This window comes from Eumetopias jubatus, unplaced genomic scaffold (genome assembly GCF_037043125.1).
Source record: "Eumetopias jubatus isolate StellerSeaLion01/CBP00866 unplaced genomic scaffold, mEumJub1_p1.0 scaffold_14, whole genome shotgun sequence".
Lineage (NCBI taxonomy): Eukaryota > Metazoa > Chordata > Mammalia > Carnivora > Otariidae > Eumetopias > Eumetopias jubatus.
This window is the reverse complement of record NW_028274820.1, coordinates 27,936,926-27,959,958: the sequence shown is the minus strand read 5'-3', so window position 1 is coordinate 27,959,958 and position 23,033 is coordinate 27,936,926. Positions and strand designations below refer to the sequence as shown.

Sequence of the window (23,033 nt, the reverse complement as noted above, 5' to 3'; positions counted from 1 at the left end):
TTGCTTTTCAAATGCTGTTGACGAGAATTTCATCGCATGGCCCTACTGTGGCAAGAGAGACTGAGAAATACAGTTTCTAGTAGGTAATCACCTAAAACTTGGGAGGTACTGTTACTAGGAGGAGGGAGAAAGAAGAGTATTTTAAAGCATTGTCACAGACTGTTCTTTTGGCCATCCGAATATCTGTGCCTATTTTTTTTCCCCTCACATATAGAACACACTATCTTTCCATAGAAGATGATCCAAAATCCCAAACAAGTTAGTACATCCAGATAAAAATCCAGGCTTTCCAGGTAATGTGCAATTCTCTCCATCGTGACGATACAACTTTTCCTAATTTGACTATTTATAATACAGCAGAATATCAGTTACTTTTTTGTTTTTTTTGCCCTGTTGCCATTATTGCCCAGGTATCTTATATGAAATGCTCCTGTCTTCTGGATGACCACAATAAAAATTCTCATTTGAAAAAAGAGTAGGAAATACAGAGCAGTCACAGGTTGGTGGTACATATTACAATTCATTGGGTAAGAAACTCAAAGACTACCTACTCTTGGATAAAGCAAATTTCTTGGTTAGCCCATGTGCTTGCTCTGGGAGTAACCCTTCTGTCTGTAACCCTCTCTGGCACATCCGAAGAGGGATGTGCTTGGGGCTAAGCAGCTTTCATATCTTGCTATTTCTGCAGCAGGTTTAGAGCACAGAAATTGCCTTTGGGTTCACAGCAGTGACAAGATTTCTGCAGTCTAGCCTTGTGGTTGCTTTGGTAGCACAAACAGCATCAAAAACAATACTGAGTTGGCTTCTACTTATGTTCTTCTCTTGAGTTTCTTGTGCTAGCAGTCTCAGTTCTAAGATTTAGTCTAGAAGTCATTCTTTTAAAAAAAAATTTTTTTTTTTTATTTTTTTTTTAGAGAATGCGGAGGTGGGGCCAGAGGGAGAGAGAAAGAGAGAGAGAGAGAGAGTGAGAGAATCTTCAGTAGACTCCCCACTGAGCATAGAGCATAAGTCAGGGCTCCATCCCATAACCAAGAGATCATGACCTGAGCCAAAATGAAGAGTCAGACACCTGACTGAGCCACCTAAGCACCCGAGTCTAGAAATAATTCTTAAATCCAGTATCTTTTTTATATTTACTGGGTTCTGAACTTAGCCCATCTTCATCTCTTTCATTTTAAAGGTGGCTTACTTGAAACATTGCTGAAAACAGAAGATGTAATGTTAGAGTAGTGGACATTACTCATATTTTAGTTGTCCATCTGTACCTATGGCCGAGGCTGCTGGCTACCTACCAGAGTTGTGTCTTCTCACTCCATTGTGAAATTTTGCCTTTGGAAATGACGCCTTGTCAGGGACTATACTTGTCAGACCTCCTTTGTGTCTATGTAGTCCTAGTAGTATATGAGTAAAAGTAAGAGGTCTCAGTTCAAGCCTGAGATTGTTAGGACTTGGGCGTGCCTTCTCCACACTTCCTGAGTGACTTTAGAAACCAAGTGCTGAAGAAGGCAAGAGGGCCACTAGGTAGAAGTCATTGACTACCATCTTGAAGCAGAATCTGTGCCTCTGTGGGTAGTGATATTTAACTTATACTGTCAGATGAGTGAGTAATAAACTTTGTGCTAATAAACAAAAGATTTGAGATTGTTCATTAAGTTATTTTGTGTTACCATAATGGATAGAGAATCCTTTCCATGTCTTGGGTATTTCCCAGGTTAAAAGTTTTACTGGAAAACAGAGCCCATCTTGTAACACAGAATCTGAAAAGGCCAGCTATTTGCCTTTCTAGAGTCTCTGGCACTTTTGTGTGGGTACATAATGCTCAGTCTGTTACTGAGACTCATCCTGAACCTTGATACAGGAGCCATGATATGAGTTAGGGAGTGTGGAGAATTCATTCTGGGACAGTAGTGTTTGGGCAGCAACATTCAGATTCCTGGAAATTTTGTGAGCTATACAGTACATATTTATTGAATTAATTCTGGCTTAAAAACAGTCCAAATTCATTATCATGGCTTAGAATTCAGAACCATCACTAATAATCCATAAGAGATGACTGAGGTGAGCTTAACGATCCACATAATACCAATTAGATCCAGCCAGTAGGACCAGGGTTGGGTTTTAAAGGCATTTTTGAGTATGTGAAGTTTCCTTTTTTCTATGTGACCAAAAATGCAGAATCTATTAGAATTAGAAAAATGCTGTTGAGCTCATTAATGGGAATTGCAATTAGCTGTCATTTGAAGTGGTGTTTCTACCAAGAGAATCAGGCCTCACCTCATCCTTCTGTGCTTTATTATTTCCTAGCAGCTGAAATGAAAAACTGTACACTCATATTATTTTTAGAGCATTTTAACCAGAAAATGGCTCTACAATCTGCATACTTTCTCAAGAATATTTCTCTAACCCATATTTCGGTGTTCTGGGTAATTGTACATGCAAGTACCTTTTGAGGTTACTGATTGAGTAACTAGCATAGCACACCCTAAACAGCACGTGAAGTAGAATCGTAGTCCAGTAGGTTTAGCCGAAGACATGCCCACAGTTCATTTTTGATTGGAGAAAAAATTCCCCTAAACGGTCATTGTCACCGTTAACGATAGCATTCAGAAATACAATGCCCACTTGATGGACACCACTCCTTTCTCCTGTCATCCCAAAATCTTAGTGGAAAGCAAACGGGACGTCTAAAATGAACACCATTTTGCCTTTTTACAGGAGTTTTAGAAGCTCCAATTTCCTCTCAAAACACATAGTTTTCATTATGCATCGTTAAGAAAGTGATTATTTCAGGGAATTTCAGTGTGTGGTTATTATCCTTTTTACTATTTGACCTTCTCTAATTCTGAGCCTCTATAAATAATGTACCACCTAAATGCCACAGTGGGATTTTGCAACAAATTAATTAGTGATATCACAGAAGAAAGTACATTGTTTAATTTTACCATAATATAAGTATCTTAATTTCGTATAATCAAGGGATATTTCCTAATAGTAAATATTGCAGAAGACTTCTAAGAGATTATTAATATTTTTAAATATAAACCATCTAATTTTATAAACCATATTAAAATTGAATGGTCTGGCTCATACTGTAAATTGCAAACCTTTTTTGTCTTTAAAGAAAGATACCAATTTTACAGAGCATAATACTACATATCACGGTTAATTTCAATGAACAAGTATAGTGAAAACAAATTCTAGATGAATGTCGTCTGCAAAGAATTCAGAAATCTAATTTAAACATGACTTTCAAATTTCAGGTTTGTTAAGTCACTTGTCAAAATCACTGTTTAACCACTTCCAGCCCATGGTGGTTGTGGGACCTTTGCAGTGTTACCTAATGTCACTTCTGTCATCTCTCCTGATCATGTGTAACAGTCTGAAGCCAATCAGGAGAGAGAAAACAGTATTTTGAATAGGAAAAGTTATTTTTTTGCAAGTTAATTTTTTTGAAATAAAGAATTATTGTAACAGGGATTGGAATACTGAGGGATTAGCTAGAAGTACAGATTACTCTGAATACTATAGGTATTCCAGATCTTCTTAAAGAAGATGGAGTCATGGCCCACCAAATGACCAAAAAGTTGCTATGATGTCATGCTAGAATGGTTTGCTGGTAATTCATCCTCTAGGTCCAAAATGTCGCCTTGGAGGCATTCCTACAAAAGTAGTCAGGGAGTACTGCTGGCCATTTTTTTTCTGGAGAGTCTGAGAGCCCTCCAAAAGTTACCCAAGCTATAGGAGTTGAGCTCTGGAAAATACAATGCCCTGCAGGATCCAGACACCAGGAAAGCCTCACACGCCCCAAGAACCTTTGAGCAAACAAATCAGAAGCAGGAAGCAAAAACCCTTTCTTCACTGAGTGTCTCTCTTTCATCATCTGCTGACAAAGCTTAAAATTGTGTTCCTTGGTAAGAGAAAAATATTTAAAGAGCCCAGATCCTTTTTCATAGAGCAAGATAAATGGGTGATTTTGGAGCTGAGAGGCAAAAAATATATAACCGGCAAAACATTGTACTGAAAGAATATCATTCATTTAGCTTTGTAGTTATCACCTAGACCCCGGCTTGGGGAGTCAGATATTATAGAGGACTAGTTGAACGTGAACTGGCATGTCTCCTGGCATGCTTGTTGTGCTTGTTGCTTTGTTCCAGAGCTCCCACAAAAAGAAAAAGCGAAATGTTATCTCACTGGCTCTACGTTTTTGCAAGTGAAGATTGTAGGAATAAAAGTAAATTTATCATTTCATTTGCATCACTATTGTAAATGGTTATTGGGAGATGGCTATATTTAAACTGTTGTGTATAAATGTGATTAGTCCTTTAAAATGAATGTCATTTTATAATATAGTCACTAATGAGAAAAAAAATTTCAAAGGCAAGGAGAGACTCAGAAGTTGTCTATTTTTTGACATATCCTACTTGGCCAAATTATTGTAGTTGGCTGATAAACCTGATTCACATTAAAGTTTTCCATAATTTCCATAGTTTTCAGTAAAGAAAAGGGCAAAATAGATTGGGGGGCGTAAGTCATGTGAATTATTAGAGGAATTTTCCTAAGAGTCATATGTTCAAGGAGAGGACTTGTTAAGCATAAAATTATCATCTAATTTTGCAGCATTTATTATTCTCCATTAGGTCTAAGGTATGTGTGTGTGTAAAGCATTTACTTTTAATTAAAGGGTAGATTTGGTTAGAAAAATGCAAATAAATTGCATTTAAAAAATCAATGCAGTTAGACAATTTTTTTTTCCTGATGATTGCAAAATGATAAAGGCTCTGAACCTAATACAAGATCCTTGAATTTGTGCTTGAATTACTTCAAATCAGTCAAATAAATTTAAGGAAAATAGTTTTCCATGGATTTATTTTAATTCTACTTTAACTTTTTAATTATAATCACAAATGTTCCGGCCATTATCAAATATGTGAAGAAAAAGATTTAAAAAATCATACCACTATATCAATAACAATTCAAGAAAAACAGGTGTCTTTTTATAGATCAAGATGGTATGACATTGAATGAAAATATAAGGATCAAATAATTGAAAGTACAATTCCATTAGTGGCGAGTAATTTTCCTTTTAAGGTAAATTTTTATGTTAGTAGATGGGAAGTAAAATGTATAAACACTGGACACCTGATAAAACACATTAAGTTAGCATCTAGAAAATCCCTATGTCTACAAGTCAGTTATGAAATAATGTGAAAAAAAATTAACTTCCCTTTTTTTTTTTTTAAAGATTATTTATTTATTCATGAGAGACAGAGAGAGAGAGAGGCAGAGGGAGAAGCAGGTTTCCCGCTGAGCGGGGAGCCCGATGCGGGACTCGATCCCAGGACCCCGGGATCATGACCTGAGCCGAAGGCAGACGCTTAACCATCTGAGCCACCCAGGCGCCCAAGAAAATTAACTTCTGTTAACTTTCTTTTATATTGCTGTGTTTGCCATTTAAAAAAAGACTAAGGGTGTAAAAATTATAATCCCATTTTAACTATTGCTCTGGTAAGTGGAATGTGTCGGTGGAGTTTTGTGACTTTTGAAAGTATCTTTCTAGATCATATGTAATATTTTTATTTAATTTCTCTATTTTTAATTTACTTTCTCTTTCTTTTAGCTTCCCCATGGGTTGATAACAGTAGAACTCCAAACAAGATTGATCTTTATGATGTACGCAGAAGACCATGGTAAGAATTTTTAGGTAGTCATGAAAAAATGAACTAGACAAAAGGTCACATTTTTGGTGAAAAAGTTGAAAGGATTTCCATTTTAGAATGAATATTGTCTAATTATTTTAAAGACCTCTGGTGTGGGTTTTTTTTTTTTTTCCCATCAAATAAATGCAGTTAAAACTCAATGAAGATGGTGAGTTCAAGTGAGCAATAATAATGAAAATTGTTGAAATGATTTGTCAAATGGTTTCAAATGGACTAGTTGTAAGGTTTATATTCAATGTCATCTCTAAATCTCTTTTAGCTGGTGGGGGTTTCTATTGAAAAGCTCCCAGTTTGCTTGGAGTAGAGCTCTAATGAAGTGTTCCGATAGAGTAGAAGGCAGTTTGCCTCTGGCAGTGAACTAATGAGAACTGGCCCCAAGGTAAAAGCTGCCCCTAGTTATGGTCACATAGCTTAGGTTTCATTTTCCCAAAAGGAAAGTTTTTTGTTCCTCACTACTAAAGCAACTCATTCTCCTAACATATACCTCGAAAAATAGCAAATAGCTCATGAGTGTACTCACTGGGAAACAACTATTAAGCTTGTGTATTTTATTTCCGTTTTTAAAAAAAATGTATTTAGGGCGCCTGGGTGGCTCAGTTGGTTAAGCGACTGCCTTCGGCTCAGGTCATGATCCTGGAGTCCCAGGATCGAGTCCCGCATCGGGCTCCCTGCTCGGCGGGGAGTCTGCTTCTCCCTCTGACCCTCCCCCGTCTCATGCTCTCTCTCTCTCTCTCTCTCTCTCTCTCATTCTCTCTCAAATAAATACATAAATAAAATCTTAAAAAAAATTAAAAAATGTATTTAATGTGTAGGTTTCTTTTTTTAATGAGTTCACATTTTATACAATATACTGCTTTGTAATCTATTCTTTCATATCAATACCTTTGAGTGCTTATGCATAAGAGACATGCTTAACGTCATTTTAGAATGATTATATGGTAACTTATTTTGAAAATCCCCTATTATTGGACATTTAGATGATTTCTAACTTTTTGCTAGGGTTTGTACGAATTCAAAGATGCATGATGATTGATTTGAAGAAATATATTTAAGACTTTGAAAATGTCCTGTTAAGCATTCCAGTAGCAGTTTACATGAACACCAGCCACGAATGATAATACCAGATATTCTAATCTACATAATATTTTTGTTACTATTTCTCCAGGTGTGCTGGCTCTGGAGCTATGGGTTGTTGAATGGAGGCCGAGACTATGATACCATGTAGATTGGGTTCAGGAACTTGTTGTTTTTGAGGGGACCCTTAGAAGGAAGGTGCCAAGCTGCCATCCTCTCCTCTCATTTTCACATAGAGAAGCATGCCAGGACCATTTCAGATGCTGGACGTGAACTAAATTTGCCTCTCATTGGAATATCCTGGCGAACCTGCCCCATTTAACCTCCTTACAAAGAAACAGCCTTTGGTGCATGTTTTAAGCTCTGTTTCACAAACACATAGTCCTGAGTAGATACTCACTGTGTTGGATGTTGTCTGAAAACGAATTGGCAGGTTTTCTGCAGGCTTCTGAGATTAGATTTAGTCGTGGGCAAAGAGGCTGGAGTGATAACTAAAAAGTTGAGTTCAGGTTCAGCTCTTCCTGGTGGGCAGGTCAGCCCTCCAACCCCATCAGGCTGTGGCCAGGCAGCATAAACTTTGGGGATCATTCCCCTGCAATTCAGTTTCTCTCTGCAGTCGTTGAACTATCTGAATACAGCTTTCCTAGATTTGCTTTAATATGCACAGATTCTGAGTCAGTAGGGCTGGGGTTCAATGTGAGAATCAGTGTTTTGAACTGGTTCTCCAGGTGATTCTACTCTTGGCAATGTTATATATTACTTTAAATTACTTCCTTATCCCTTTGTATTACCCCTTAGTATTTCTTGTCTGTTGATAGTTGTTTTCTCACATTCCTAGACCACCTAGCTATTTCTGTGTTTATTTTTTGCGTTGAAAAACAGGATATAATCTTATAATTACTTAGAGTGAGTTTTAAACCCCATGGTCAATAAATTGGAGTTTAGGATATATATATATATATATATATTTTTTTTTTTTTTACATCCAGGAGTTAATTTCTTTTGCTTCTAATATTAGAACACATCTCTTGATCTTTTGTTATAGCTGTGATACATACCTTAAATATTTTGCCTCTGACATCTCTATTATGTTAAATATAGCTTTTTAAAAATCAACATTGTAGAATTCTGAATGAAAGTATATTGTCTACTGAGATAGAATGGAAGTAGGGCCATGCTTGGAAAATACTTGAAGAAATCAGTAAAAACCAATTTTTCAAAACATATCAATGTTTGCTGTTTTTCAAGATAAAAAAGTATTCATATGGTATTTGTTTCAGGTACATCCAAGGAGCTGCATCGCCTAAAGACATGCTTATCTTGGTTGATGTGTGAGTAGTTAGATATTTTACATTTATATACTGAAAATATAGGGAGAATTTGAAGATAACAGTAGTATGTTGAAATAGGCTGGGTGAAAAAAAAAAAAAAAGGCAAAGAGCAATCATGATGACTTTTATATCCAGACAAAGAAGCCATGTTAAGACAGTAACAAAACAAACAAAAATTGTCTTACTGAAAATAAGAAGAATCTATATTGGAATTGAAAATTACGGCATCGTTCTAAAGTCTGAGCTTTTTGAAAATTATTCTTTTGTTTCAAATTTTTGCTTTATATTTTAAACAGAAGAAAGTATTTGGTTGCTAAAACTTAGCAGTTCCTGCTACCAAACAAAACAAAACAAATTAGTTGGCACTTAGTCATTAATGATTCAAATAACTTGTAGGAATTTAGCCGCAAAATAGATAAATATCGAATATATTAAAGGCCGATACTGGGACTTTTTCAAGGGAAATGCTGGTATATAGGAAGGAATTCCACAAGTTTTTATATTGGTTGTTTTATTTTTTACATTGCTTCAAGTTAAGGGGGGTGTGTGTGCAATCTTCTGATAAAATTTAAGATGAAATTGTGGAACATCAAAAATAGTTTTTAAGAGTAATACCAAGGAGTTAAAAATATGAAGTATAAAATGCTTATTTTCCCTGAGAGAAAAAGTTACATCTTCTTCTATTCTTTGCCACTTTGGAAGAAACAGAATCCAATGTTTTGTAGGCAGATAAATCCGTACTACAAGTTAGTATCAACATTTGAAAACATTTAAAAAATGATCTGAAGTAAACAAGTTAAAAACCTGTCACCTAGCATGAAGAAGGGAAGATGAATGAATTCAACAACTATAACTTACATGTTAATTCCCATTTCATTTCTTAAGTAAGTCAGAACATTTTAATTATTGTGGAGTTTATATCATGTGCTAATCCTTGATATTCTTCTTAAGTATAAATCTAAATGGTGATTCAATACGTTACAAACTTACTGGAATATGGTAACTCCCAGAAATAATTTTTCATGTTAAAATATTTAGAACCCACATGCATATTGGAAGACTAAAAGTGCATACGAAGTTGAAATACCATTTTTAAAGGATATTTCAACAAACATGTATGGAGGCTGTCCTTTATACAATGTGATACTGTAGAGACAAAGATGATTAAGATGTCTCTCAAAGATAATTCAAATGTATTAGTGAAACTAAACCCTATTCCCAAGTAACTAAAATAATTGTAGAAGGTGATAGATGTAAAGTCTGACCCAGCACTAAGAGTCAATAGAAAAGAGCACTCCGATTTAAAGTGTCATAAAAGACTTCATTAAGGAGATGGAAGTAGAATTGATTCCTTAGAGTTAGGATTTCACAAGGTGGGCATGGGAGAGGAAAGGAAAGAGAATGGAATTTTCCAATGGAAGAATTGACAGGAGCCAAGTGGTGTAGGTGAGAACATCTGGGGGAACTGTACTGAGCAGAAGGAAGAAAGAAAGAGTATGAAAGTTTTGCAAAGCAGGGCTCTTGTGATCACCGGCTAGTTAGTAGGTAACTATGAGCTACTAACAGTTTTCGATCAAGGTGTGTTTCCAGAATTTTCACCTGTTTGCATGGGAGTGGGGGAGTAGAGGCTGAGAGTTGGATGGAGTGGGTATTACCCAAGCTCAGGGTCTTCAGGTAAGAAGCACCTGACACCGAGTGGAGAGAAGATGGAGGGGAGGCCACCTCTGTGGGAACTGGGAAGTGGAATGAAAAAGGAAGGTGCTCTAAATTGGAAAGTTGAGAGGGAGGAGGAAATTGGATGACTGAAATCCAGCCTGGTTGGTACCAAGAACATTAATAGAAAAAAAAAAAAAAACATGTTTGGGAGTAATGCCGTTTTGTACATGGACTCTGTGTAGTTGTTTAACAAACAGCCAGAAGTCTAAAAGTGGGGAAAAGCCGAGAGCCCCAGAGATGAAGAAAGGGGAGGTAGTTGCCTAGAGATGAGTCTCACAATGAGATGAGGTTGCCAAGGATCATCGAATATGTAGACAAGAGAAATAAAGACTAAAACCCTTCAACTTGGCTAACAGAGCTGGTAATCAGTATCTATTTCCTGAATAAGCAAATAGGCCATGAGTATCCATAATTTCTTAAAATCATCCCTGGACATGCAATTTTCATCGTCATAGTTAGAAACACATACATTCTGATGCTGATATGAAAGGTAAGATTCCTTATAATTGATTTCTACTGTATCAAAAACGTGACTTTCTTTACTAATTTTTAAAGACAAAAATATTTACTTACATAAATGACCTAGAATTAGTGCAAAAGTCTCCTTTCCTTCTGATGTGTGGTGTTGCTTCAGTATGTGGTCATGGACCCATTTTTTTTTTTTTTTTTTTAATAGGAGTGGAAGTGTTAGTGGATTGACACTTAAACTGATCCGAACCTCTGTCTCCGAAATGCTGGAAACCCTCTCAGATGACGATTTCGTGAATGTGGCTTCAGTAAGTATAAGATGACTGCATTCCTAATGTTACGGAACCTGGACTGGATCACCCGACGGAAGAACCAAGCGGCGCTCAGAGACCTTGGAGGATAGGTTTATTTAATGCCGGCAGGCTCAGAGGAGAGTGGTCTCCAAAGGTCTGAGCCCTGAACACAAACAAAGGGGGTAATTTATACACTTCTACTTCTGCATACTTGGTATTTTGACGCCCATGGGAAGCCTTTTGGTGCACGCGGGAAGCAGAGCAGAGAGAAGAAGCCGGAAGAGCCCCGGGGCAGGGGCTGGGACTCCCTTGCTCGCTCGTAGGCCATCTTATGACACAGATTTTTCCTTATCACTAATAATAGCAACTTGGCAGTATAATTATATGGCAATTTTCTGTTCATTATAATACTCATTTTTCACATTGGACACATATCCATAATGTATTACAGTTTTTTAAATTGAAGTATAATTAAGGTCATATTAGTCTTATTAGTTTCAGGTATACAACATATTGATTCAACAGTTCTATACGTTGTTCAGTGCTCATGATGGTAAGTATAGCTACCATCTGTTACTACAATAGTGTTGACTGTATTCCCTATTCTGTACTTTTCTTTTTTCTTTTTTTTTTTTTTTAAAGATTTTATTTACTTGAGAGAGAGAAAGCACATGAGAGGGGGGAGGGTCAGAGGGAGAAACAGATTCCCTGCTGAGCAGGGAGCCCGATGCGGGACTCGATCCCGGGACTCCAGGATCATGACCTGAGCCGAAGACAGTCGCTTAACCAACTGAGCCACCCAGGCACCCTATTCTGTACTTTTCATCTGTGACCTATTTCGTTTATAATTGGAAGTTTGTACTTCTTCATCCCCTTTATCTATTTTACCCATTCTCCCCACCCACCTGCCTTCTGGCAACCACCAGTTTGTTCTTTGTATTTCAGAGTCTCTTGTGTGTTTGTTTGTTCATTTGTTTTGATTTTTAGATTCTACATGTAAGTGAAATTATATGGTATTTGTTTTTCTCCAACTGACATTTTACTTAGCATAATACTTTCTAGGTCTATCCATGGTGTCCCAAATTTCATTTTTTTTTTTTTGACTGAGTCATATTCCAGTGTGTGTTGTGTGTGTGTGTGTATCTCACATTGTCTTTATCCATTCATCCTTTGGTTGATACTTGGGTCACTTCCGTATCTAGGTTATAATAAATAATGCTGCAGTAAACATAGGGGTGCATATATCTTTTTGAATTAGTGTTTTTTTATATATATATATTCTTTGGGTAAATACCTAGTATTGGAATTACTGGATCATAAAGTATTTCTGTTTTTAATTTTTTGAGGAACCTCCGTGTTGTTTTCCGCAGTGGCTGCACCAATTTACATTCTCAGCAATAGTGCATGAAGGTTTCTTTTTCTCCACATCCTCACCAATTCTTGATATTTTTTTGTCTTTTTCACATTAGCTTCTCTGACAGGTCTAAGGCAATATCTCATTGTGATTTTGATACGCATTCCCTGATGATGAGTGATGTTGAGCATCTTTTCATGTGTCTGTTGGCCTTCTATATGTCTTCTTTGGAAAAATGTATTCAGGGCCTCTGCCCATTATTTAATTGAGTTGTTTTTTTTGTGTGTTTTCTTGGGGGGCTGGGGAGGGTTTTGAGTTAGGGAATTACATATTTTGGATCTTAACCCCTTATTGAATATATCATTTGCAAATATCTTTGCCCATTTAGTAGGTTGCTTCTTTTGTTTTGTTGATGGTTTCCTTTGCTGGGCAGAAGCTTTTTATTTTGATATAGTCCCAATAGATTATGCTTGCTTGTGTTTCCTTGTCTTAGGAGACGTATCTAGAAAAATGTTGCTATGGCTAATGTCAGAGAAGCTACTGCTTTTGTTCTCTTATAGGATTTTTATGGTTTCAGATCTCACAATTAGGTCTTCAAACCATTTTGAGTTTATTTGTATATGGTGTGAGAAGATGGTCCAGTTTCATTCTTTTGCATGTGGCTGTCCAGTTTTCCCAACACCATTTGTTGGAGAGACCATCTTTTCTCCATTGTATATTCTTCCTCTTTTGTCATTGATCAATTGCCCATGTAAGTGTGGGTTTATTTCTGGAGTCTATTCTGTTGCATTGATCTGTGTGTTTATTTTCCATTGATCTATGTGTCTGTACCATACTGTTCTGATTACTTTGTAGTATATCTTGAAGTCTAGGAATGTGGTATTCCCCAGATTTGTTCTTCTTTCTCAAGATTGCTTTGGCTCTTTAGGGTTATTGTTTACACCTTTGTGGAAAATGCCACTGGTAATATGTATCATAATAATGTATTAAGAATTATAATGTATTATGTTTTCAAAGTATTATTAACACAAGAACTGATATGTCAATGTGCTTTTTAAAAAATATTATTTCCAAAGACCATAGTAGACCTTCCTACTCATAGCTAAAGAATGTTGAACTCCAAAGCAAATAAAACAGGACAAAATGAATGTTATCACATCTCATGAAATTTCATGACCGTTTATTGGTATATAACTTCACATTTGAAGTGGTTATATTCACAGAGATGGAAGTGAGCGATTTGTGCTGAGGTCATTTTGTACTGAACATAGAAGAAGAGATTTGTCTTTGAAAGCTCTTGGGAGGATGAAGTTAAAGCAACTTCCTTCACCGGAAGGGCGCCCCTAGGAAAAAAGTAGTCTCGGGAAGCAGGTCTAATTCCTCTGTTAGTCTGAACTCTAGGTAACTAGATGTTTGATGTTTACGAAGAGGAAGAGGATTTATCACTAAAATGCTTTTAGCAGGATATCACTGGCTGAGGGTAGCTATAGAACCCAGGATCAATGACATAAAAATGTCCCATAGGTGATACATGCAAGGAACTCTGCATACCTCCTTTGGAGACTTTTCATCTGGGCCACATGTGTGTCTCCATTATAGTAAGGTATGACCTGATCTAGTTTCCTAGGGCTGCCATAACAGAATGCCATGGATTGGGTAGCTCAAACTACAGAAATGTATTTTTTCATGGTTTTGTAGGCTGGAACTCCAAGATCAAGGTGCTGGCAGGGTCAGTTTCTCCTGCAGCCTTCTCCCCTGGATGGCGGATGGCTGCCTTATTGCTTCTTTAGATGGTCATCCGTCTGTGCATCGACACCCCTGGTGTCTCTCCTTCTCGTATGGACACCAGTCCTAGTAGATGATGTCTTTATCCTAATAGCCTAATTATGACTTAACCACCTCTTCGAAGAACTTATCCTTGAGTACTGTTACATTCGGAGGTACTAGGGGTTCAGATTTAAGCATATGAATTTGAGGGGACACAATTCAGCCCATAATACCTGGGGAACCACTCTCAATGTCCAGCTCTTTCTCTGCCTTACCCGAACCTTCAGCAATCCTTTAGCTTGTCTGTATCCTTGATATTATTTCAGAAAACTTGATACTACCTAAGATCTAAGTCATCCTAGTTTTATTTTACACTCTGCTCTGTGTTTTAGCTCAACACTGAACAAAATGTGAACAGGTAAAATACAGTTTCTCAAATGATCAGAAAGGTAGTTATTTAGTTTCACTTGTACATAAACATATCATTGATTACAAAAGCATAACAAAAGAGAAAGTTGTGAAGAAACATTAAATTCGGTATGGATTTGGCCTGTCTAATGAAATTTATATAAAACCAGCAGATATTAAGTAAGGTCATTGTCTTAAACTGGCTTCTTCCTGATTCTCACTCATGGATTCAAAGTGTGGTAGTTGATTTGGGACATGATCCCCGGAAGCACTACCAGTTAAAGGAGTATGGAACTGAGTCAAGAGAAGGAAGGAGGGAACCAATTAAAGGATCTCAACTTCATTTAAAGGAACTTTATCCTACTAAAGAATCCTAGAAGCTGTTTAGAATATGAACTTCAAAGTTATTCTGCCAAAAGCCCCAGGGAGCTGGGACTTTATGTACCAGCCTTCCCCATATGTGGGCAAAAGAGATTCTGGCCCCAGGAGGGGAAACTGAGACCAGAAGTTGTAGGTTATGGTAGTTAGAAACCTCAACAGTGTCCTCTATATCCAGTCACTGATCCTTAAAGATGGTGACGGCTCACAATTAAAAGAAACAAACACGAAAACAAACAAACAAAAACAGCTAAGAATACATCAGGAAGGTGGGCTGCTGACGTTAGAACAAAGTTCATAATTTATATTTATCTTTTTTCTCCTCTCATACCCTTTCTAATTTCCCTGCACGCTTGGCTAACTCTGTGCCAGCAGGTTGATTAGTGAGATGGCCTGAACTTGAAACCCAGAGGCCTGTGAATCCACAGTCTCTGTGTGTCCATTTCATAGTGGCTCCTGAAATTGTCCACAGTCTTCACTGAGCATGGAAGTGCTTGAATGAGTACCCTGAGTTTTACGCTTGGTTCTCCTTTCCCACATTATGTAGCAACAACCTTCATGACAATCTCCTTGTCAGCTGGAGCTCCGCCAGTTGATTTTTTTTTCTTGCATGTTCTTTCACTGGCTTGAGAAATCCAGAATATTGAGACAGTTAGTAGGTATAGATATAGGAGGAGCACCACCTCACCTTTACACCCCCACATGGAAAGTAAGAACATTTGTGTTCAGCAGAGCCTAAAGTTACAGAGACAGGGTGTACAAATTTTCCAAGTAGATCACTTTCAGTAGTGGTGAGAAATGATGTTCCTACATCCTTCCCTTGGTTCCCACACTCATGCATTCTACCTTTTTGGGGCAGAGCCAGTGTGGGGAGGGGCAACCTGATTTGTAGCATTTGCTAATGTTCATAATATAATCACTCCCACCGTGGCCACTTTCAAGCTACCTTATGTGAGGCTTTAAAGATTCCTGAAAATGATACCATTGTTTTTTCTTTTGTTGTTGTTGTTGTTGTTGTTTTATGAGCAGATGCAAGCTGGTGCCAGCACATAATGAATATAGCACCATAGTTTAGAGTACATTTTATCTTGAAGGACTACATTTCAACTCAAAGATTGTCATCCCCAAGCTAGAGCCTTAGTGGCACATTTAAGAGACTGCCCCAATGTTTTATCATGCTGGATGCTCCTAAGTAATGCCCTATATGGTGGACCCAATGAATCCTTTGTTCATTTGTCCTTTATTGGACCTCATTTACCATAAAATAGGTTCTTGCTTATGCAGATGTTATGCACAATCCAATGGTGATATCCCATGATGACAAATCAGGTAGTATATGTACCTGGATGAGGCACTCTGAAGAAGAACAGAACTCATGACTGGAATATTTGTCAGTAACAAGAAAGAATAATGTATCCCACCCCCTTCCAGAGCTATAAAATTGATTATCATCTATTTGACATGAAGTTGTTGGTTGTCTTTTTGAAAGGTGATAGTGAAGACTAAGCATTGGACAATGGGTTGGTCATTCGCCAGTGTCGGTAGCTACGTCACACTAGGTGAGAAGGAGCCCATGCTGTTAGGCACATGTATACTATTCTGTCTCTATCTCCCCTCCACCCCCATCCCCGCTACCCTGCTACAGCATTTAGGGGCCCATTTTGCAAGCACTACATTTACCACACAGAAAGGCTGGATGGCCTGTAACAGACAAATCATCTACCCAATGTTTTTGTTTTTGTTTTTTTTTTAAGATTTATTTATTTGAGAGAGCGAGAATGAGAGAGAGAGAGAGTACATGAGAGGGGGGCGGGTCAGAGGGAGAAGCAGGCTCCTCGCCGAGCAGGGAGCCCGATGCGGGACTCGATCCTGGGACTCCGGGATCATGACCTGAGCCAAAGGCAGTCGCTTTAACCAACTGAGCCATCCAGGCGCCCCATCTACCCAATTGTTAACGTACTTTGTGATGAATGCTCTTTAGTGGTCATTGATGTGAGACAAAGAAATCTGCACATTCCATGCTTACTCTATAGGTACATCCTCATGCTTCTTCTCTAGAACACTTTGTTTGGGGAAGGTCTTCCAGTCTTGCTCCTCCAGGACATTGGCCAGCCAATCAAGCCATTTGTCACTGTGTAGGAGTGAAAACACAGGTGTCTTCTAATCACAAGCTACTCGTTCCTCCATACCACGCTGATGACTAGGTGTATTTTGCCTCATGATCTCTCAGCATCCCTTCCCTGCATATTCTGCCAATACCTTCTGGCTCATATTAGGCAGATCTTATGTCTCTTTTGTTGAATATTTCTCTCTCTCTCTCTCTCTCTCCCTCCCCTCCCTCCCCCCCTCCCCCAGTGTCTCTCTCTCTGTGTTGCCCTTTCTTTCCTCTCTCTCTCTCTCTCTCTCTCTCGTTTTTGTTTACCTGGAGCATAGACTTCTTTCCCAGATGGGACATTTTGAGACCTTACCTCTTTGTTGCCTAGAGCCATGAGGGAAAATGAGATCAGATCTTCAGGAGAACATGTTTCATCTTATGGTGTTTAGGAACAGAAAAACTATCTTTTATGTGGAAGAGGTTATTTCTGCTTATCCAGAGGGTATAGGGGAATCTGGAAGCTCACTGTTCTCAATTGTACCCACCTAGATGTTCTACCCTTAGGGTTCAATGATTTGCCTATCATTGCCCTGACTTTGACATAGAAACCTGACAAGGCTATAAATGTAGCCTCCTTTTTAAGGATGTGACTCTCAAAAGCACATACTGTGCCTATTTCTGGCACACGTTGACCTCACAAAGGAGATGGGAATCTCTTCATTGTATGCCCAGAAGTCTTGTGGAGTTCACACTCTGCCTTCAGTTGATGGTTGGCTGACTTGATGTTATCATTTTCTTCAGTGAATATAACAACATCCCACGAACTCCAAACCTTTGTGATTACTATTGCCACCTTATTTCTGAAATGGTAGGTGCCTCCTCTTCAATCTATATTGTGTTCCAATCACTGCAGGTGAAACGCTTAGCATTTGTGATACTACAGCCTCTGAGTGATTTTCTTGACTCTAGTTATGACTGGTATACAGTCAGTTACTAGTGGAATCTTTGTGGCCACACAGCTGGTGAGTGATGATTTAATTCTACAATCCCATTCTGAGGATCTATCAACCTAGATTGGATTTCCCCAGAAATGGTCCCTGAGACAAGGATTCAAGTACAAATGGTTTACTTAGAAAGTAACTCTAGGAAATACTTAGAAAAATGTGAGAAGTTTAAAGAAAAAGAACTAATAGAAGTTGGATTATCAAATAAGTTACCACTCCGAGTGAGTACAGCTTAATGCTCTGGACAGTTCTGAAAATCAGTACAGATTACATGAATCAGAGTTTATCCCTTCCAAGGGGAAAATGTGCTGCAGTATTTAAAGTTAATGATTGCTCCTGAGAGACTTTAGTTCCCTGGTGTTCCAAGGCCAACATGTACACAGGCAGAGGACTTACAGAAATTTCAGGCAGTTAAATTTGGGCTGCATGGAAATATGGACGGGATACCAATAGCATCTGCCATAGCTAGAAACTAAACAGTGCTATTAATGAAAATCCTTTAAAAAGAATTTCTGATTAAACAGTAGAAATGGATTTGAATGAATTTTATGTTTTCAGCATTTAACCAGCAACTAATGATTCTTTCTTAATTAAATCACTTAGATCGGGTTGACATTGGGATTCTTAATGCCTGACAAGTCTTAAAGACCATTACTTTTCTTAAAAATATTAAGGCTTTTAAATGTGTATTGCTTTAAAGAAAATTGTTAACTAACTCCTTAAGAAATAAAATTGCAAGATATTTCCTTTTGGTTTCTGTGAACCTGGTCAATAGACCTTGTTGGTTCATTGACAGTTCTTTGCAAATGCATACTTGTCTATCCTCACTTGATGTAGCTTGACTACGTAAACTACAGGAGTATTTGCAAATGGAATATGGAGCTCCCAGGAAGAACTGGGAGTGCGTTTAATCTGGAAATAATGTATCTCAATATCTCAAGTTAAAAAATATGAAAATAGTTACATATTCAAAAATGGGGAAGAAGACTGATATTGGAAAATGTACAATGCAAATTGTAAGGCAAATAATGCAGAAAGATATTTGAAAGATGAAGCCATCATGATTTCCCACTTTATTCCCAGACAAGTTTATTGCTGGTCTCAGCTCCTGTATATTGGCTTGTTTCGTTTAGATTAGTTACTTTAATTTACTTTCATTGGTTATGGTCCTCATTTACCATAAAAAGATAGTTTTGTCAACTATACTCTGAATTTTTTATTAACTATATACTGTTGTTAATTTTATTATTTCAGAAAATCATTAGTACATTTTCATGATTGAAAAGTCACTGATTGGTTTTAAATGATCTTATTATTCCAGCCATAGATTTGCCCTTCAGAAATAAGTATGAACAAGATCTCAGGTAGCTGTGTGGTCATTGTTTGTCTTATTTATGTATTAACCTTCATTAATCACAAGTCTTATGGAATTTTTAGTGTAATTTTTTGAAACACTGCTTTTGTGGCAGGAACTGTTCTCTTTGTTTTCCACGGTAACTCATTTAGTCTTTATCACTACCTTGTGAGGTAGGTACTATTACTGTTCTTAATTTTACAGATAAAGAAACAGAGTTCTAGTATCTTTTCTAAGGGAGAAGACAGAATTGGAACATAGCCATCTTTGTTTATGAGTCTAGATGTAACCACAAAGTTATGTGGCTGAATGCTGAGGAAAATATAAAATATATTTACTAATTTTTTTAAAGAGTTTATTTGAGAGAGAGAGAGAGAGAGAGAGCACAAGCAGGGGGAGTGGGAGAGGGAGAAGCAGGCTCCCTGTTGAGCGAGGAGCCCGATATGGGGCTCGATCCCAGGACTCCAAGATCAAAGCCCAAGCCGAAGGCAGATGCCTAACTCACTGAGCCACCCAGGCACCCCTATATTTACTAATTTTATTGTGAAATCTGGTTTATTTAAATAAAACTCCAAAATATTGGAATTGTTAGAAATTTGAAATCTGGTTTATTTAAATAAAACTCCAAAATATTGGAATTGTTAGAAATTCTAAGAATCTAGAATATGATTAGGTTATAAAAACAAAGAGAAATTGTTTTTAAATCTAAATTTATTCATTTTTATTATTATTTTTTTAAAGATTTTATTTATTTATTTGAGAGAGAGAATGAGATAGAGAGCATGAGACGGGGGAGGGTCAGAGGGAGAAGCAGACTCCCTGCTGAGCAGGGAGCCCGATGCGGGACTCGATCCCGGGACTCCAGGATCATGACCTCAGCCGAAGGCAGATGCTTAACGACTGAGCCACCCAGGCGCCCCTACTGATTTAGATTTTAAGATCTTGGTATTTCATAACATTCCTAGTACTACGATGTTTACAAATATTTTTATAGTGTAGCCATTTGCTTTATGGAGGGGCGTATTAAAACAGGAAGGAGTAGAGTTAGGTTTCTTAAAAGAACCAAAGTTCTCTCTTTCATATATACTTGATTTTTTTTTAAAAGGTAAAGATAGGTGCTTTTTAAAATTACCTTCATTTAAAAGACGCATAAAGAAATTATGGGCTGTGAAGCGAAGACTCTCAAAGGACAAATTTAGAGATTATAATGACAGGGTATGTAATCAAGGTTATTTAGTTTAAAAAAAAGAGATTGCCAGAAGATAATTGCTTTGCAAGTATAAGGAAAGCTTATAAGAAGGTGTTGACAAGCATGATAAATATTTTTTCCATTAATTACATGGTACACTAAAGATAGTTTTTGGTACTGAGAAATTACATTTTCAGTTTTAGGAATGGCAAAGTAATACTTAAGGTGAGGCAGAAGGAATACTTCTCTTTTGAACTGATCTGTTGTTTTTAAAAAAATATAAAAGTTAGAACTCACTTGCTGGGGCTTGAAGGACTGGGAAAAGAGTCCATGCCCAAGAAGCAGAGTTGTGTGTCACTGTTTACTGGGTAAAATTATTCAGGGTCCATGTATTCATTTAATTACGAGAAGAGGTAGAGAGAGTGGCTTGGGCTGACATGAGCTGTCAGTTTAGCTGAGTTGCTCACAGTTACTTAAACTATCATATTTGCTCCTAATTATTTAGTAGGTTTAAATTCAGAAATTGAAACATAAATTGTTATTACACTAGGGTACTTACTTGTAGAATGCATAGACTTTAACCTTAATTTGTGAATAGCAGAATCCCTTTCAGCATATTCCGAAGGTTCTAGGAAGCATTTTGAGAATTTTGAGGTCTCTGCTAGAGCTTGAAAACACGTACTAAGACCTGAGAATGTTTTTTTTGTTACATGTTTCATTGTAAGGGACTTTGTCATAAGGTGACTATTTGCAAGGTAAATTCTGTTATAAATTCCAAATATTGACATTTGCTTTTTCTCATAATTAATTCATCTTTGTAATGTTTTGTCCAATGTTTGCGCCCTTTAAAAATATATTCCAAAAAATTGTTGGCACTCCTCATGATCTCTCTCCTGTTTAACCCTGTGTTCTATTGATAGGTATCTTCTTCATTTAATTTTTTTCTTTAGTTTCTACCATAATCATACTTAAAATTTTTTAAATATTTATGTTATTGAAATGTATTTTCAAATATACATATACATTTATATATCTATATATATATTTATTTATGTATTTGATTTTAGTGGAACTGAGTTAGGTTGAATATGTTGAAAATAAGGTCTTCAACTCGTGTTGGTCATCCTTTTGTTGATCCCAAATGCTATTTCATATTGAAAAGAACTCATTGGTGATGTTACTAACTTTCCTTAAAAAACAGATTTGTTCTTTCTGTTAGGTGCGTGTCTTACAGATATGCGCAGATTAGAAGTCATTTCTGTTTACCCTGAGTCTTGTTGCTTCCTGAGTCCAGATAGATGCATGCTTATTCCCCCACTTTGCAGAGATATTTGCTCAAATGCTTCCTTATTAGAGAGGACCCCCTTGGCCACCACATCTCCAGTACTATTCTAGTTTTAGTTACACTATCACTTTAACTATTGTCTGTTGTCAATCACTTTACCTCATTTCCTTTCTTTGTAGCATTTGTCTCTCCACCTGATGCTTTATATACATGTTTGTTGTTTATACTCTGTGTCTGTACTCCCACCTCCCCACCAATGGATGGTTTTATTTTTCTTTATTTGAATATAGAGACACTGTCTGCTTAGCCGAAATGTTAATGTATGTATATAGAAAAAATCAAGGCACATAGTGGGGCTTCTTCAATTGAGTATTTCTTTGTTAGTCATAACAGTGTGGGTAGAGGGCAAGTGCTACATAGTTGTCAGAATTTTATAAAAATTTCAACCAATGATCAGATATTTTTGTGCTCTTCAATGACAAGAGTCATCCGAACTTTATCTGTATTGTAGCATCTCTTCTCTGCAAAGAAATTATATATGTATATTATTGTTCTCTCTGAGTTCTTTAGGCAAATCCAGCCAAACTCACAAGTGATCCCTTTTTCAACTAGGGAAGACATTCCAGGTAATCAGCGTCAGGTGCCATAGAAACATTGAGCATATTGGTCAGCATTGCATCATAATGTTGGTAAAGAGGAAAAGATCAAAGAGTATACAGTCATTTAGTCATTTCATTAAAGTTTCATCCTTGGGAACTGGCATTAAAATTTCCACAGGGCTATGAAAAAAAACTTGTGATAGAAATCATGCTGCTCTGTTTATTATATCTTAAGAATCATGTAGGGGCGCCTGGGTGGCTCAGTCAGTTAAGTGTCAAATTCTTGATTTTGGCTCATGTCATGATCTCAGGGTCGAGAAATAGAGCCCTGCCGTGTTGGGCTCTGCACTGGGTGTGGAGCCTGCTTAAGAGTAGCCCCCCCGCCAAAATAATGAAAAAAAAAATTAAAAATCCTCTTAAAGAAAAAGAATGATGGCGAAAACCTGCACATATTTCTAGTTGAGCAAGTGTTGCAGAATCAGGATTACACAGTGGTTGATAAAGCCATGGTTGAGAAAGAAAATGTAAATATCAAGTCTACTGAGCGAGGAAGTTTAGTACAAATTACTTTTGAAGCAAAAGAATAGTATACTCTCAATTGTTTGAAATTCTAAGTGCATAAAATTAGAAAGGTTTAAAAGTTTTCTGTATCAAAATATAAATAGAATATTAAAATGATAGTTGGTCTTATTCAGAAATTTACTCAACATTTCAACAAAAGTCAACAGACTGAGTTTTGGGCATGTCATGAATCAAGTTAATTGAAATATTTATTTAGGGGTGCCTGGGGGGCTCAGTTGGTTAAGTGTCTGACACTTGATTTTAGCTCAGGTCATGATCTCGGGGTTGGGAGATCGAGCGCTGCCTGCTTCAGGCTCTGTGCTGGGCATGGTGCCTGCTTAAAATTCTCTCCCTTTTCCCCTACTCCCCCTCCCGTGCAAGTGCTTTCTTTCTCTCAAAAAAAGAAAATTGTTTGAAATATTTGTTTAAAAGTAAGAACA

General features: G+C 37.2%; 1 protein-coding gene across 7 annotated transcripts in view; it reads left to right on the top strand.

The window, feature by feature from the left end:
- CACNA2D1 (calcium voltage-gated channel auxiliary subunit alpha2delta 1) overlaps positions 1–23,033 on the top strand; it is a 474,147-nt gene that overhangs the window by 359,048 nt on the left and 92,066 nt on the right. For all 7 annotated transcript variants that reach the window (XM_028118805.2, XM_028118819.2, XM_028118796.2 and 4 more), the window contains exons 8-10: positions 5,618–5,687; positions 8,072–8,122; positions 10,515–10,614. In XM_028118805.2, the coding sequence (XP_027974606.2) occupies positions 5,618–5,687; positions 8,072–8,122; positions 10,515–10,614 (221 nt within the window). The remainder of the gene's footprint in view (positions 1–5,617; positions 5,688–8,071; positions 8,123–10,514; positions 10,615–23,033) is intronic.